The sequence below is a fragment of the Electrona antarctica genome, assembly GCF_951216825.1.
Source record: "Electrona antarctica genome assembly, chromosome: 20".
NCBI lineage: Eukaryota > Metazoa > Chordata > Actinopteri > Myctophiformes > Myctophidae > Electrona > Electrona antarctica.
The window spans coordinates 34,906,329-34,920,695 of record NC_136801.1 but is presented as its reverse complement, the minus strand read 5'-3'; the positions used below and the strand labels follow the sequence as shown (position 1 = coordinate 34,920,695).

Genomic DNA, 14,367 nt, shown 5'->3' with positions numbered 1-14,367 from the left:
AATGCATTATTGTCGTCAAAAAACAACTGTAGATCTAGTCGACCAAAATTGTATAGTATTTAGTCGACCAAAACGAGACTAACTTTAAAGCATTTCAGATGACTAAAATATGACTAAAATTAAATTACATTTCATTCAAAAGACTGACAAAATTTGCTGCCAAAATCAACACACACACACACACACACACACACACACACACACACACACACACACACACACACACACACACACAAACACAAACACACACACACACACACACACACACACACACACACACACACACACGGCTATGCAATAACTCCATGGGACCCACTGGATCCCGACCCTCTTTGAAGACCATATGAATCTTTCTCTTCAGTCCTTCGGGTGCGCTGCAGTGGCACCTGCACAAATTGTGGTTGCTATGCTTGCATGCATGGCAATGGTTTGTCTTGTGTGTGTGACGTTAGACCAGCCTATATAAAGAGTAAAGATGCCATTAGGAATCTACAGATTACACGTGACCAAGACTGATTGGTAGTTATGTACATATCCAGAGAGAGCTAGAAAAACATAAAGATCGGACTGAACAGGAGATAGAGATAGAGGCGGAGAGGAGAGATAATTGAGAAACGAGAGATCATATAAGGCCAACTCTTCTGTTCTGTAGTGGTCAGAAGCCTTTCTTGTCTCAAATCCTCAAACATCAAAACGTAAAGAGCAACCACTGCAACATCTACTGTCAAATGATGAATGGACATCAAATGATGAATGTACAAACCGCCCCTATCTCTGTGACCAGACAAGAAGATGCAGACGAACAAAGATCTCATCAACAGCCTGCCAAGACTGTAACTTGCACAGGGGGAGTAAAGACACATTGGCTGACCAACACAGCAAAGAAGATCCACATCTGTAAAGAGTGTGACGAGAGTTTCAATGGGCTGGGTACTCTGAAGTCACATCAGCGTATCCACACAGGAGAGAAACCTTACCACTGTAAACAGTGTGACAAGAGTTTCAGTCTGATAAGTAACTTGAAGGTCCACCAACGTATCCACACAGGAGAGAAACCTTACCACTGTAAACAGTGTGACAAGAGTTTCAATGGGTTGGGTCAGCTGAACTCACATGAGCATATCCACACAGGAGAAAAACCTTACCACTGTAAACAGTCTGACAAGAGTTTCAGTCAGTTAGATAACTTGAAGATACACCAACGTATCCACGCAGGAGAAAAACCTTACCGCTGTAAACAGTGTGACAAGAGTTTCAGTCAGTTAAATAACTTGAAGATACACCAACGTATCCACACAGGAGAAAAACCTTACCACTGTAAACAGTGTGACAAGAGTTTCAATGAGATGGGTAATCTGAGGAATCATCTGCGTATCCACACTGGGGAAAAAACGTATCTCTGTAAAGAGTGTGACAAGAGTTTCAACCAGCTGAGTCACCTGAAGTCTCATCAGCAAATCCACACAGGAGAAAAGCCTTACCACTGTAAACAGTGTGACAAGAGTTTCAATGAGATGGGTAATCTGAGGAATCATCTGCGTATCCACACTGGGGAAAAACCGTATCTCTGTAAAGAGTGTGACAAGAGTTTCAACCAGCTGAGTCACCTGAAGTCTCATCAGCAAATCCACACAGGAGAAAAGCCTTACCACTGTAAACGGTGTGAGAAGAGTTTCAGTCACATGGGTAGTCTGAGGAATCATCTGCGTATCCACACTGGGGAAAAACCGTATCTTTGTAAAGAGTGTGACAAGAGTTTCAGTCGGCTGGGTTATCTCAAGTCTCATCAGCATATCCACACAGGAGAAAAGCCTTACCACTGTAAACAGTGTGACAAGAGTTTCAGTCAGATGGGTAGTCTGAGTAATCATCTGCTTATCCACACTGGGGAAAAACCGTATCTTTGTAAAGAGTGTGACAAGAGTTTCAATCGGCTGGATTATCTCAAGTCTCATCTGCGTATCCACACTGGGGAAAAACGTATCTCTGTAAACTGTGTGACAAGAGTCAGAATCGGATAGGTGAACTGAAGTCATATCAGTATCCACACTGGAGAAAAACCTTACCACTGTAAGCAGTGTATCAAGAGTTTCAGTGAGTTAGATGCATCTGTGTTTTTACACACTAAAATCCACACTGGGGAAAAACCGTATCTCGGTAAAGAGTGTGACAAGAGATGCAATGGGCCGGGTGATATGAAGTCACCATACTGGAGAAAAACCTTACCACTGTAAACTGTGTGACGAAAGTTTCAGTCGGTTAGATCACTTGAAGGGCCACCAGCGTATCCACACTGGAGAAAAACCTTACACTGTAAACTGTGTGACAAGAGTTTCAGTTGGCTGGGTGAATCATCAGCGTCTCCACACTGGAGAAAAAACGTACCTCTGTAAACGGTGTGACAGAGGTACGGAGAAAAAACCTTACCACTCTAAACTGTGTGACAAGAGTTCCAGTATGCCGTGCGGTCAAGGCAACATCAGTGCATCCACACTGGAGAAAGACCTTACGATTGTAAACAATGTGACAAGAGTTTCAGTCGATTACGATGATAGTGTGATGTCACAATATCACTGTTTGATAGTCAATGTTTCAGCCTCCACGAAGAAACCCAAAATACAAACGGAAGACATCATTGCACATAAAAACACACCAAGGGGTCTAATGAACTACTGTCAGTCTGTCACCTCATAAACACATGAAACACTGAGAAAAGATACAAAGATCACGGCACTCCATCTTTAACCCAAAGTTCAGAAGGGTATTGTCTATTTGTCTTGGGTCCCGACACAGCCTAAAAAATGTCAATTTGTATGTACGTGCAGTAGGGCTGAAGTGGTTAATGTATGTTTTGTAATTAAAGCCTTCAAATGAATGTAGTGGAGTACAATATTTGGATCTGAGATATATCATCATATTGATGAGATACTGTGTATGGGGATTTGCAATGCCATCAACGTTTGTTTGTTGGGGTTTTTTTTTTGGGGGGGGGGGGGGGGGGTGTTGACTGCTGAGGACCTCCCGTTCTGCTCACTCCCCCCCTCATCTCCACCCACTCGTCTATACTCGTCCTTCGTTCAAAGACTGATGGAGGTCTTCATCTAAACTCCACCAAGGACTCGACCATAAACCATATGACTAATGGACACGCACGCACGCACGCACGCACGCACGCACGCACGCACGCACGCACGCACGCACGCACGCACGCACGCACACACACACACACACACACACACACACACACACACACACACACACACACACACACACACACACACACACACACACACACACACACACACACACACACACACACACACACACACACACAGTGTGTGTACCTGTGAGGACAGCAGGTTACAGTCCAGATGTGTCCCTCTTCCCGTCTTGTGTCGAAGCAGCATGGCGGCCATGATGGCCCCGTGTGCGTACAGGCCCGTTGCTAGGTCCGTCATGGCGACGCCCGGCCTCACCGGCTCACCACCCTAGCAACCAGCACACACACACACACACACACACACACACACACACACCACACACACACACACACACACACACACACACACATCAGCAGCATTATGGGATGGATACGGACGCGCGGGAACACCACTGCTTAAGTCTAAGTGAGATTGGTTTGCAAAGGTGGACTAACAAAGGTGTTAACAACTTAGGCTGTCTACTCAGTAGTACAAACATTAAGTCCTTTCCAGAGGTGAAGGAGGAATTTGGTCTGTCTTCCACAAACTCATTCCAGTACTTACAATGAAGACACTTTTTACAATCTTTGATTAAGAAAAACATGTTTAGGTCTCACATAGATGAGATAGAACAATGCATCATCAACACCCAATCTATGTCAAAATTTACTTCTAATATTTATAAAACTCTTAATGGTAGAGTGACATCATCCTTTCAGCCTCTGAAAAGGATATGGGAAAAAGATTTAAATGTTGTTATTGGTCAGGAAACATGGACAACAATATGTGCAAAAGTAAATCTATCTTCACTTACTCCTAGAATCCTGGAACATAATTACAAGTTCATTTTCAAAACATATTTAACCCCTGTTTGTCTAAACAAAATGTCCAGGGAGAACTCTCCCCTATGCAACAGATGTAAACTGCATTTGGGTACCTACCCGCATATGTTCTGGTTTTGTCCAAAAATAAAACCTTTTTGGCAAATAATTCACGATCAAATCTCCTCTGTTATATCTCTTGGGGGCTGACCCAAATGTAAATATGAGCTCTGCCCATAGGAAACTATTTGATCTATTTAGATTCTTAGCAAAGAAATGTATCTTAATTTTATGGAAGACAGATGAGCTACCTTCAGAACATATGTGGACGGCCCAAATAATGTCACTACTACCACTTGAGAGACTTAAATACGAAACACAAAATAAGCCAGATGTATTCGTAGAGGTATGGACCCCCTTTTTGGACTATATCGAAGAGCGCAGTTCTTCCCACCATCACTTTGCACACATGCATTCCACTTCCACAACCCTGTACCACTTGGGAACTATTATTATATATCTTTTTTCCTTTTTCTTTCATTTTCTTTGTTCTTCATTGTTGTTCTTATATATATTATTGTATATATATATTTTTTAAGTAACTGTCTTGTATTGTAAGTCTGTGTTGTCTTTGTGTTTATGTAAAAAAAAAAGAAAAAATCCTCAAAATACATGATGATAAAAAAAAAGAAAACCACTGCTTAATTACCATTTATACGGTGGATTGTGCAGTCCGGGTAGGGAATGAGGCATTACCCCAGGTGAAAGAGTACAGTTGGAGGCCATCGATATTGTCCTTTTCTTTTTGCTGAGGTTTGCGTGATCTGTGTAAAAGGACAGTTAACCCATTTTGGGCGGGAACCCCTTTTGGTGTTTTAAACATTATGTTGTAATTTAGCTATTGAAAAATAGCAGATCTACAAGCTCATAGCGCGCCACCAAGTGGCGCGCTACGAGCTTGTAGGTCTGCTATTTTTGAAAAATCGTGAAAATATTTATTTCAGAAAACTGGAGGATTTAGAAGGATTTTTTTTAAATTTTGAGGTCAGGCCTAAATGGGTCAAATGATAAGGGACAATATCGGTGGCACCCAACTGTATCTTGGGGTTTTGTTCACGAGTGAGGGGAGGATGGAGAAGGAGGTCAGCCGGAGAATCGGAGCGGCATGGGGCGGTATTGCAGTCGCTGTACCGCACTGTTGTGACGAAAAGAGAGTTGAGCCAGAAGGCAAAGCTCTCCGTCTACCGAGCAATCTTCGTTCCTAATGATTCTTTAATTATTTTTCTTCGACGGGTGGCTGGCATCTCCCTTAGAGATAGGGTGAGAAGTTCAGTCACGCGAGAGAGACTCGGAATAGAGTTGCTGCTTCTTCGCCTGGAAAGGAGCCAGCGTAGGTGTTTCGGGCATCTGGTTAGGATGCCTCTCGGGCGTCTCCCTATGGGAGGTCCTCGAGGCACGTCCCACTGTGAGGAGACCCCGGGGCAGACCAAGGCGCAGTTGGAGGAAACACATCGACTCACTGGCCTTGGAACGTCTCGGGATCCCCGAGGAGGAAGTTACTAATGTTGCTCTGGAGAGGGAAGTCTGGAGCTCTCTGGTGGAGCTGTTGCCCCCGCGACCCGACTACGGATAAGCGGTTGAAGATGGATGGATGGACCGTTTATACTGACACACACACACACACACACACACACACACACACACACACACACACACACACACACACACACACACACACACACACTCACCTCAGGTCCAGTAATGTGCATCATTCCCGATACGGCCGAGGCGATGGAGTCATAACCTGGAGTCTGTGACTGAGGGCCAGTCTGACCATAACCTGCATGCATACGGTCACACGCACGCACGCACGCACGCACGCACAACACACACACACACACACAATGGAGGGGTCAATGCAGTGGGCTCTCCCGACTGCACTCGGTAGCGCGAGTGGCGCGCTACGAGCTTGTAGGTCTGCTATTTTTGAAAAAATCGAAGAACGACTGACATAGAAACATAGCTTTTTCAGAAAACTGTCAGGATGTAGAAGACATTTTTAGAATCTGATCTCAGGTAAAAATGGGTTAAACAAATACAAATGGCTATTATTTACAGAGGAGAAAAAGTAAAAAAAACAGAACACAGCAGCAGTGTATGACGCCTCACTTCAATGGGACTTATACATGGTCTAGAAATAGTCCAGACATGCACTAAATAACCTTCCGTTTCTAAAGAGTGTTCTTGTTTTCTCCTAAAACCTCAGTATCTTCTAAATGTCTTGCAGGTCCCCGTTTCCTCCGACACAGCAGGGCACAAACCTCAACACGTCACTAACCCAACCGCACAGCGTGCGCACGTGTGTGTGCGTGTGTGTGTGTGTGTGTGTGTGTGTGTGTGTGTGTGTGTGTGTGTGTGTGTGTCACGGACAGAATGGGGAGAGAGAAAAGCCAGAGAGGAAGAGAGAGTGAACTATGGAGGGGGCTACATGTCCCCCCCACTACTCAACGAGGCACACGTGTTCTCGCTGTCTCTCTCTCTTTCACACGTTTTAAACTAAAATACGGAAATAGCCGCTCTACAAAGTCATGTTTGTTTCAACGCTAACCCCTAAAACAAACTATCTATGAATAGTTTCCTTATTGTAAATCTAAATATAAAAACATATTGTTTGAACCATTTCTCTTATTGTAAATCAAAACATGAACATATTGCTTTAACCATTTCTCTTGTGAGGACCAAGAAAAACGCTCCTCACAATATTTGTTTTAATTCTAATGATTCTCCCATGGGGGAACAGAATAGCAGATGTTTAATGATGGTATTTAATTGTGTCGAGCAGGGAGAAAAATGTAGCAGAGCCGAACACCAAGATACAATGTTATACGCACACTATTCTCATTGTATAATAAATATTTGTTCAATCTATTTGTGAGTTTTCTTCTTTTTTTTTTTCACGATTTTGCAACCCAGTTTTTTCACCCAGTGCCAATATCTAATGTAATCCTGGGCGCTACACTTCCTCTGCCAACATGGGGGGGGCAGCGGGCTGACCTCATGCCTCCTTCTATGCATGAGGAGTCCAAGCTGCTTCTTTTCACCTGACAGGGGGAATTTGTTATTCCGACCAGTTCCTTTCCCCTCCATCAGGCGCCCCGGCTGGCCAGGGGGAGGTAGTTTTTAGAGACCAGGATTACTGCATGTTTTTGTGAGGGTACCTACCCTAGGGGACACGGGGAGAACATGCAAACTCCACACAGAAAGGCCCTTTCGCCAACCCCACCTCGGGTATGGGCACTGATGACGCGGAGAAGGGAGCACGCCCCCAGCGCCCACAGCGTCCCGAGCGGGAATCGAACCCAGGACCTTCTAGCTGGTGACTGAACTATTCTTATGGGGGCGTTTGGCTGCTTCACACTTGAGTCTGTTTGATTCAAACTGTTCCCGAATATGATTGCCTGGTCCCTGCAGCATGGCCATGATTCACATTGGCCTTGATTGATCCGTATCCGAGTACACTTCATCCAGCTGTAATTGATGCTTTCACATTGCATCGATCCGTATCCAAGTACACTTCAATCGACAATCGTTCCAGAGAGTACCTCCATGCGGTCCCGGGAACGGTTGGGTGATCCGCTCCGGGGAACGGTATGTAGCATTCACACTACCACAACATCTGCCAAGTGGTCCTGAGTGCACACCCGGGACCATAGTGGTCCCCCCCCCCCACACACACACACACCCTGTGAGATTCTCTCTAATTGGCTGTGAAGACGATTAGTGTGAGCTTCAACCAAACCTCAAACATTCACTGAACATCTGGAATACACTCACACAATGTCTGTCTGTCTGTCTGTCTGTCTGTCTGTCTGTCTGTCTGTCTGTCTGTCTGTCTGTCTGTCTGTCTGTCTGTCTGTCTGTCTGTCTGTCTGTCTGTCTGTCTGTCTGTCTGTCTGTCTGTCTGTCTGTCTGTCTGTCTGTCTGTCTGTCTGTCTGTCGGTCGCCATCATTTGAAAATGCAAATCTCTGCTCACGGAAATCGTTCATGTCCCAAATGGTCATTTTGCTTTTGGAGGCGCTGAGACCGGGGAGAGAGACAGTGAGCTCCCCAAGCTGCTTGCAGTCTGAAACGGCGAACGTACATCCAGTGTTCACTGCAGCCTGCTCGCATCCACCCGCCAAATCATTTGACCGCCGTTCTGTTATTGGATGGACCGTCTCCGCTATGGGACTGACTATACAGTACTTTGACACAACGACCATGCTGTCTAGGACAGGGGTTCCCAAACAGTGGCTCGGGACCCATTTGAGGGTCACAGACCAATTTGTGTGGGGAAACAGATTGAGTAAAAATAAAATGTTCTGTTCCTACATTTAAATATGCAGTCAATCTGTTAAGCGTGCGCGCGCACGCACGCACGCACGCACGCACGCACACACGCACGCACAGACAGACACACACGCACACACACACACACACACATGCACACGCACACACACACACACACACACACACACACACACACACACACACACACACACACACACAGGTCGCGGAAATGTTGAAATATGGAGATTCAACATGGTTTCTGCCCGACAGCAACAAAATACAACATGAAAATGTTGTGGCTCAGTCGGTGGAGCACTCGCCTGTCGACCGCAAGGCCATGGGTTCGAACCCGGGCTCCGCCAACTCAGCGTATGAGGAGCACGGCGTGATGTCTTGCGGTAAGTACTATGGGAGCTGATGGTGGGTGTTGCGCTCCACCTCAGCAATCCTTCTCCCAGAGGTCTAGCGCATTGAAACGGGGATAGACTCCCGCACCCTGGCTGGTACCGACAATAAGCCTCTCTTACTTACTGTGCTTACAACATGAAACACGCTGTGGAACTCAATTACATCATATAATATGGGGGAGAGAAATGAGTAGACTGTAAGTCCTCCTTGGCCCTTTTTATTTGGCAGTGTGCACAAGAAATGTAACACTGGGGCGCATGCCGCATATAGGCTTTGGCCTGACAGCGTGCCGCGTGTTCGAGTCCTGTTCATGACGACCTTTGCTGCGTGTCTCTCCCCTTCTCTCTCTCCCTCTTTCCTGTCAGTCTTCACTTGATACTATCAATAAAGGCAGAAAAGCCAAAAACAAATCTTAAAAAATGCAACACTGAACTGACCCAGCAGTTTGCAAGACTATGTTCTGACTGACACACACACACTCTCTCACACACACACACACACATTTAGAGGTTACGTTTAGCGGTCAGGATTATACATGTATAGGTCAGATTTGGGAGTCAGGGTTAGAGTTATGCCTGATTTACACTTAGTTCCGCAACACAGTCGGGCACTGAAAATACCGGATGTACGAGATCACATTTGTTAACAAAAGGTTAAAAAAAAAGATGCCGTGTGTGTGTTTGTGTGTGCGTGCGTGCGTGCGTGCGTGCGTGCGTGCGTGCGTGCGTGCGTGCGTGCGTGCGTGCGTGCGTGCGTGCGTGCGTTGTAGTCAGGATGTTGGACGTCATAAATCTACAACTATGTGGAGAGTCCTGCATGCAGCAGCTGTCACACTCTAATGAGGCCTCATGGGAAATGGAGTCTTTTTTGGAAGGAAGGGGTGGGGGAGAGGTGGAGGTGGGGGAGGAAGAACAAGGATGGAGGGATAGAGAGGAGGAGAGATCGGTGGGGGGAGTGATAGAGCTGGGACGGATAGAGAGACTAAGAGGAAGAGAGGGGATGGAGAGAGAGATAGAGAGAGAGAGAGAGAGAGAGAGAGAGAGAGAGAGAGAGAGAGAGAGAGACAGACAGAGACAGAGAGAGACAGACAGAGACAGAGACAGACAGAGAGAGATTGAGCAGGAGGAGAGAGAGAGATTGAGCAGGAGGAGAGAGAGAGATTGAGCAGGAGGAGAGAGAGATTGAGCAGGAGGAGAGAGAGAGGGAGGAGAAAGAGAGATCTAGAGTGAGATAGAGAGATAAAGAGAGAGAATGCAGAGAGGAAAGGCACCAGAGGGGTGGGGGGAGAGAAACTCTGAGTGGAGTGCGGGCGTGCGTGCGTGTGTCAGCGTGCGTGCGTGCGTGCGTGCGTGCGTGCGTGCGTGCGTGTGTGCATCAGCTGGAACAGCTTAAAAGAGCCTTGCTCCAATTTTCCGCCAAACGCGACAAATAAGAAGGTTCGGCCGCAAGGACAATAAAAACACAACACATTGTAATGCGTCGGAAACGATCAATCAGACACAACAATAACATTAAGGCGTGAGTAAATCTGCCTGGTAACAGCTGCTCACATCAGCCCTAATAAACGCGCCGTCTCCGTCAGGTGGAAAGCACAAAACTGCGCAGTGACTTGACTGATCAGTGGACGGCGGGTAAAGTTACTTTATACTGTTATTACAAGATCAAGGGTCATGTTGGCTTGCCGTGGACATTTTTGTAAACATTCCATGTTTGCCACAGACTGAGAATGCCACAGAATGAGTGGACAATCATATTACCAGAATCACATGAATAGATAGCCCTGAATGACCACAATAGGTCTGTAACACTGAGAGTGTTCAAATGGAACCAAATGGACCATTTGGTCCATTAGGTTCCATTTGAACACTCTCAGAGTTAAGGGGGTCTCTTCAAATGAAACATTTGAGAACCACTCAACCACTAGTTGGACTCCTAATGTGCCACAGTGTCACAATAAATAAGTGTCATACTTATTCTGAAGAAAACCTGGAGACTTGACATTCAGTAAGTGGGTGTTATGAGCAAAATGAGAACATTATAATGGCGTGTAAAACAGAAAATCTAACATTTGCCACGGACAAGACCAAGTCTTGTCCGTTTCAAATACGGACATGTTGGATGACCCCCTGTACAAGATACAGCATCATGTCAACAAGAATGATGTTGTTGTGTTTACTATTGTGTCACAGAAACAACTAGTGGGCCGTGCTCAGCTGCGTGTAACTGGAGAACAATACACCCCCCCCCCACCGCCCCCCCCTTTTTCCCTCACTGTATGTTTATTTTCCCTTTTTACCTCCATTATGATGAATTCCTGTTCTGTTCTTTGTCTATATAGAATAATAGAAGTGTCTATTTTTACGTCTCTAAATGTTTTGATGAATTGAACATGGTGGACCCTGTTGGAAACAAGTGTAATGCTTAATTGGGTCGTCCACTCACAGTTAACAGCCTTTGTATTGAGTTTGTGCTCGAAATGTACTGTAATTCTGCAAACTGTTGATAAATATTGCAATCAATTCAATCAAAAAACATATAGGAGGATGCCTATACATATATGGAGGATAATGTTCCCATCCCAAAAATATGCAGAGAAACCTCAGAAACAGCTGACATTTTTTGCAATGTAATTGTAACCATTTAATGACTCTAAAACGACTATCTGTTGGGATAAAAAACCTTCTTCAACATTCAAACTGTGTTCATATGGCTATAAACGGAAAAAGGAAAAAGAAGAAATCAAATGTTTTTTGGTCGAGTTCCAATAGTGCCAGGAAGTGTCACAATTTGCTATTTTAACGTGACAATCTTATACGATGAAGCAGGGCATTAAATTACAAAATTACATTAAATTTAAAAAAAAGCTTAAATATGCTGATACATGGTTTCAATGGCAACGACCATTAATACAATACAATACAATACGACACACACGCAGTCGAGCACGCACGCACACACACACACACGCACACACACACGCACACACACACACACACACACACACACACACACACACACACACACACACACACACACACACACACACACACACACACACACACACACACACACACACACACACACACACACACACACACACACACACACAGAGAGAGTCTGGAACTGAATGAGTTATATAGGATCATTGGATCTGTGTCAAATTTATTTATTGTATTAAATGGTGCAATGTTAGACGAAGCAATAAAAAGACAAGAGTTTTCTGCTGGTGTTTGGGGACATCTAGTGGTGCTCTGTGGGAACAGCAGGCCAGTTACAAGAGACTGCACTGATGCATGTTTGGATAACTGACTGTCTAACTGACTGACTGACTGACGTTTTTTTCAAACGTTTTTAACTCAAATCTTTGCTTCTGGGGAGGTCCCTGGACCAACATATTTTGAGATGGGGGTCGGTGGCCAATTACATATCATTCTGGGGGTCCTTGACATGAACTTCTTTGAGAACCACTGACATAGAACCATATTAATTGATCTTTTAATTTTTTGTTATTCATGTCCTCACTGTATTGCATTACTGCTCTTGTAAATTGTAATTGTTTACTATATACGCTTTTAGTTAGTTGTGTAGGAGAACACAGATGTATATATAAATGTATATGTTTAATGTCTCAGGGAGAGACATGCTTAATGTCTCAGGGAGAGACATGTTTAATGTCTCAGGGAGAGACATGTTTAATGTCTCAGGGAGAGACATGTTTAATGTCTCAGGGAGAGACATGTTTAATGTCTCAGGGAGAGACATGTTTAATGTCTCAGGGAGAGACATGCTTAATGTCTCAGGGAGAGACATGCTTAATGTCTCAGGGAGAGACATGTTTAATGTCTCAGGGAGAGACATGCTTAATGTCTCAGGGAGAGACATGCTTAATGTCTCAGGGAGTGTTTTAATGTTTATGCCTTGCTTTTCTTTTCTTTTTTTCCTCCATTGCTCTGTAAAGCACTTTGAGCTGCATTTCGTCTGCCTTACTGACTGACACCATCTCCGACCACACCCCCACCCCAAACTCCTCCCCCACTGATCTGGTAGACAGATACAACAGTGCACTGTCCTCCTGTCTCAACCAGCTCGCCCCCATAAAAACTAAGTCTGTCTCCTACACCCACTCCGCCCCCTGGTACACCGACCACCTCCGTCAACTCAAAGGCAAGGGCCGGCAACTGGAACGGCTCTCAAAGAAAACCGGTCTCACCATTCACTCTGACATGCACAACCTTCACCAACAGCAATACCGGGATGCTCTCAACAAAGCACGCACCTCCCACTACTCCTCCATCATACAATCCGGCAGCAACAACCCCAAGACACTTTTCTCCACCATAACAAAACTTCTCAAACCCATGGACACCACCACCACCTCATTCACCACCACCAAATGTGAATCATTCCTTTCATTTTTCCAATCCAAAATCGACAATATCCACTCTGAACTCGCCACCTCCTCTCCCCCCTCCCCCCCTGCCCCCGAACACGCCACCCTTCTACTCTCCAACCATCCACTCACCTCCTTCACAGAAATCACCACATCTGACCTTTCCTCCATAACTTCAGGCATGAAATCCTCCACCAGCATCCTCGACCCTATCCCATCCACCCTAGTTTTAGCCTGCCTCCCATCACTCTCATCAATCATCACCAATATAATAAACTCCTCCCTATCCACTGGCTCTGTCCCTCCTGCCCTCAAGCTGGCCGCCATCACCCCCATCCTCAAGAAACCAGGTCTTGACCCCAACACCCCCAACAACTACCGGCCCATCTCCAACCTCCCCTTTCTGTCCAAAATACTGGAACGAGCAGTTGCCTCTCAACTCAAATCCCACCTAGACAACAATAACCTCTATGAGACCTTCCAATCTGGCTTCCGTTCACTCCACAGCACCGAAACAGCTCTCCTTAAGGTCACCAACGACATCCTCCGCTCTGCCGACTCTGGTTCCCTCTCCATCCTCATCCTCCTCGACCTCAGTGCTGCCTTCGACACAATTAATCACTCCATCCTCATTTCACGCCTCCACTCCTCCCTTGGTCTATCTGGCACCGCCCTCTCCTGGATGAAATCCTACCTGTCTGACCGTCAGCAATTCATCTCAATCAACAACTGCACCTCCTCCACTGCCCCAGTCATTCACGGTGTCCCCCAAGGTTCTGTGCTTGGCCCCCTGCTCTTCACCATATACATCCTCCCCCTCGGACAGATCCTTCGCCACCACGGCCTTCAATTTCACTGCTATGCTGACGACACACAATTATATCTCTCCACCACAACCATCACCGCAGCCACTCACTCCACCCTCACCACCTGCCTCACAGAAATAAAAACCTGGATGCAACAAAACTTCCTCAAACTCAACTGCAACAAATCAGAAATAATCATCATCGGCCCCGACTCCCTCACCCGCTCCACTCAGGACTTCTCACTTACCATCGACGGCTCCCTTGTCAAACCCTCCCCACGCATCCGCAACTTAGGTGTCATCTTTGACCCAACTCTCTCATTCCTCCCCCACATCAACCACATCACAAAAACCGCCTTCTTTCACCTCAGAAACATTGCCCGTCTCCGCCCCTCCCTGACACCCTCAGCAGC

General features: G+C 45.8%; 1 protein-coding gene across 6 annotated transcripts in view; it reads right to left on the bottom strand.

The window, feature by feature from the left end:
* The window catches only part of sugct (succinyl-CoA:glutarate-CoA transferase), a 556,340-nt gene that overhangs the window by 536,507 nt on the left and 5,466 nt on the right, over positions 1–14,367 (bottom strand). For 4 of the 6 annotated variants that reach the window (XR_013788563.1, XM_079490317.1, XM_079490320.1 and 1 more), the window contains exons 7-8: positions 5,770–5,861; positions 3,345–3,488 (exon numbers count right to left, since the gene is read on the bottom strand). The exons of 1 other annotated variant lie outside the window; for it this stretch is intronic. Coding sequence is in view for 4 of the 5 variants with exons in the window: in XM_079490317.1 (XP_079346443.1) it covers positions 3,345–3,488; positions 5,770–5,861 (236 nt within the window). In the remaining variant the exon portion in view is untranslated. The remainder of the gene's footprint in view (positions 1–3,344; positions 3,489–5,769; positions 5,862–14,367) is intronic. One more of the 6 variants, XM_079490319.1, reaches the window with a different exon arrangement.